Source organism: Astatotilapia calliptera, chromosome 18 (assembly GCF_900246225.1).
Source record: "Astatotilapia calliptera chromosome 18, fAstCal1.2, whole genome shotgun sequence".
Lineage (NCBI taxonomy): Eukaryota > Metazoa > Chordata > Actinopteri > Cichliformes > Cichlidae > Astatotilapia > Astatotilapia calliptera.
In genome coordinates this window covers 953,640-954,267 of record NC_039319.1, presented here as the reverse complement: position 1 = coordinate 954,267, position 628 = coordinate 953,640, and the positions used below count along the sequence as shown (strand labels likewise).

Sequence of the window (628 nt, the reverse complement as noted above, 5' to 3'; positions counted from 1 at the left end):
TCCTGTCACTGTGGGCTGCAGAGCACAGTAGTACACAGCAGAGTCAGACAGCTGAAGCTTCTGGATCTTCAGAGGAACTGATCTGATGCTGGAATCCAGTGTGGATGAAAATCTCTCCTTGAACTCGTCTGCTGTGTTTCCATCATCCCCACTAACACGACTCAGAATGAATTTGGGGCTGTTGTTTCCATCCTGTTTGTACCAGAAGAGATAATTATTTGTTACACTGCTCTCATACTGACATCCAAGTGTAACTGTGTCTCCTTCAGCAGCAATGACATCTCCTTGTTCCTGGATCACTTTGTCTTCTCCTTTACACTCTGAGGAAGAACAGAACATGCAGAGGAAGAGATGGATCAATAAACATGATTAAAAATTCACCATTAATCAGACTCACACATTTATTTAAGCAGAGGAAACATGTTGATGTTTGTATCTCACCAAAGAAAAGAGCAGCAAGAATAATCCACAGCCAATGTTCCATCTGTACAACAAGGTTTAAATCAACAGGAGAAACTAGCTGATGTTCAACATTCAGTCTGAGAATTGTTCTCTTCACAGCAGCACTTATTATTGACACAATGGTTGAACACAGTGCAGAAGGAGAGCCCCGCCTACTGGATGATGT

At 42.2% G+C, this 628-nt stretch overlaps 1 gene segment (V, D, J or C); it reads right to left on the bottom strand.

The window, feature by feature from the left end:
• On the bottom strand, positions 1-628 carry LOC113010362 (T cell receptor alpha variable 38-1-like; the record flags this gene model as incomplete). The annotated part of the segment is given in 2 exon segments: positions 1-320; positions 442-628. Coding segments are annotated over 2 exon segments (363 nt in total), but the record flags the coding sequence as incomplete, so codon positions are not given.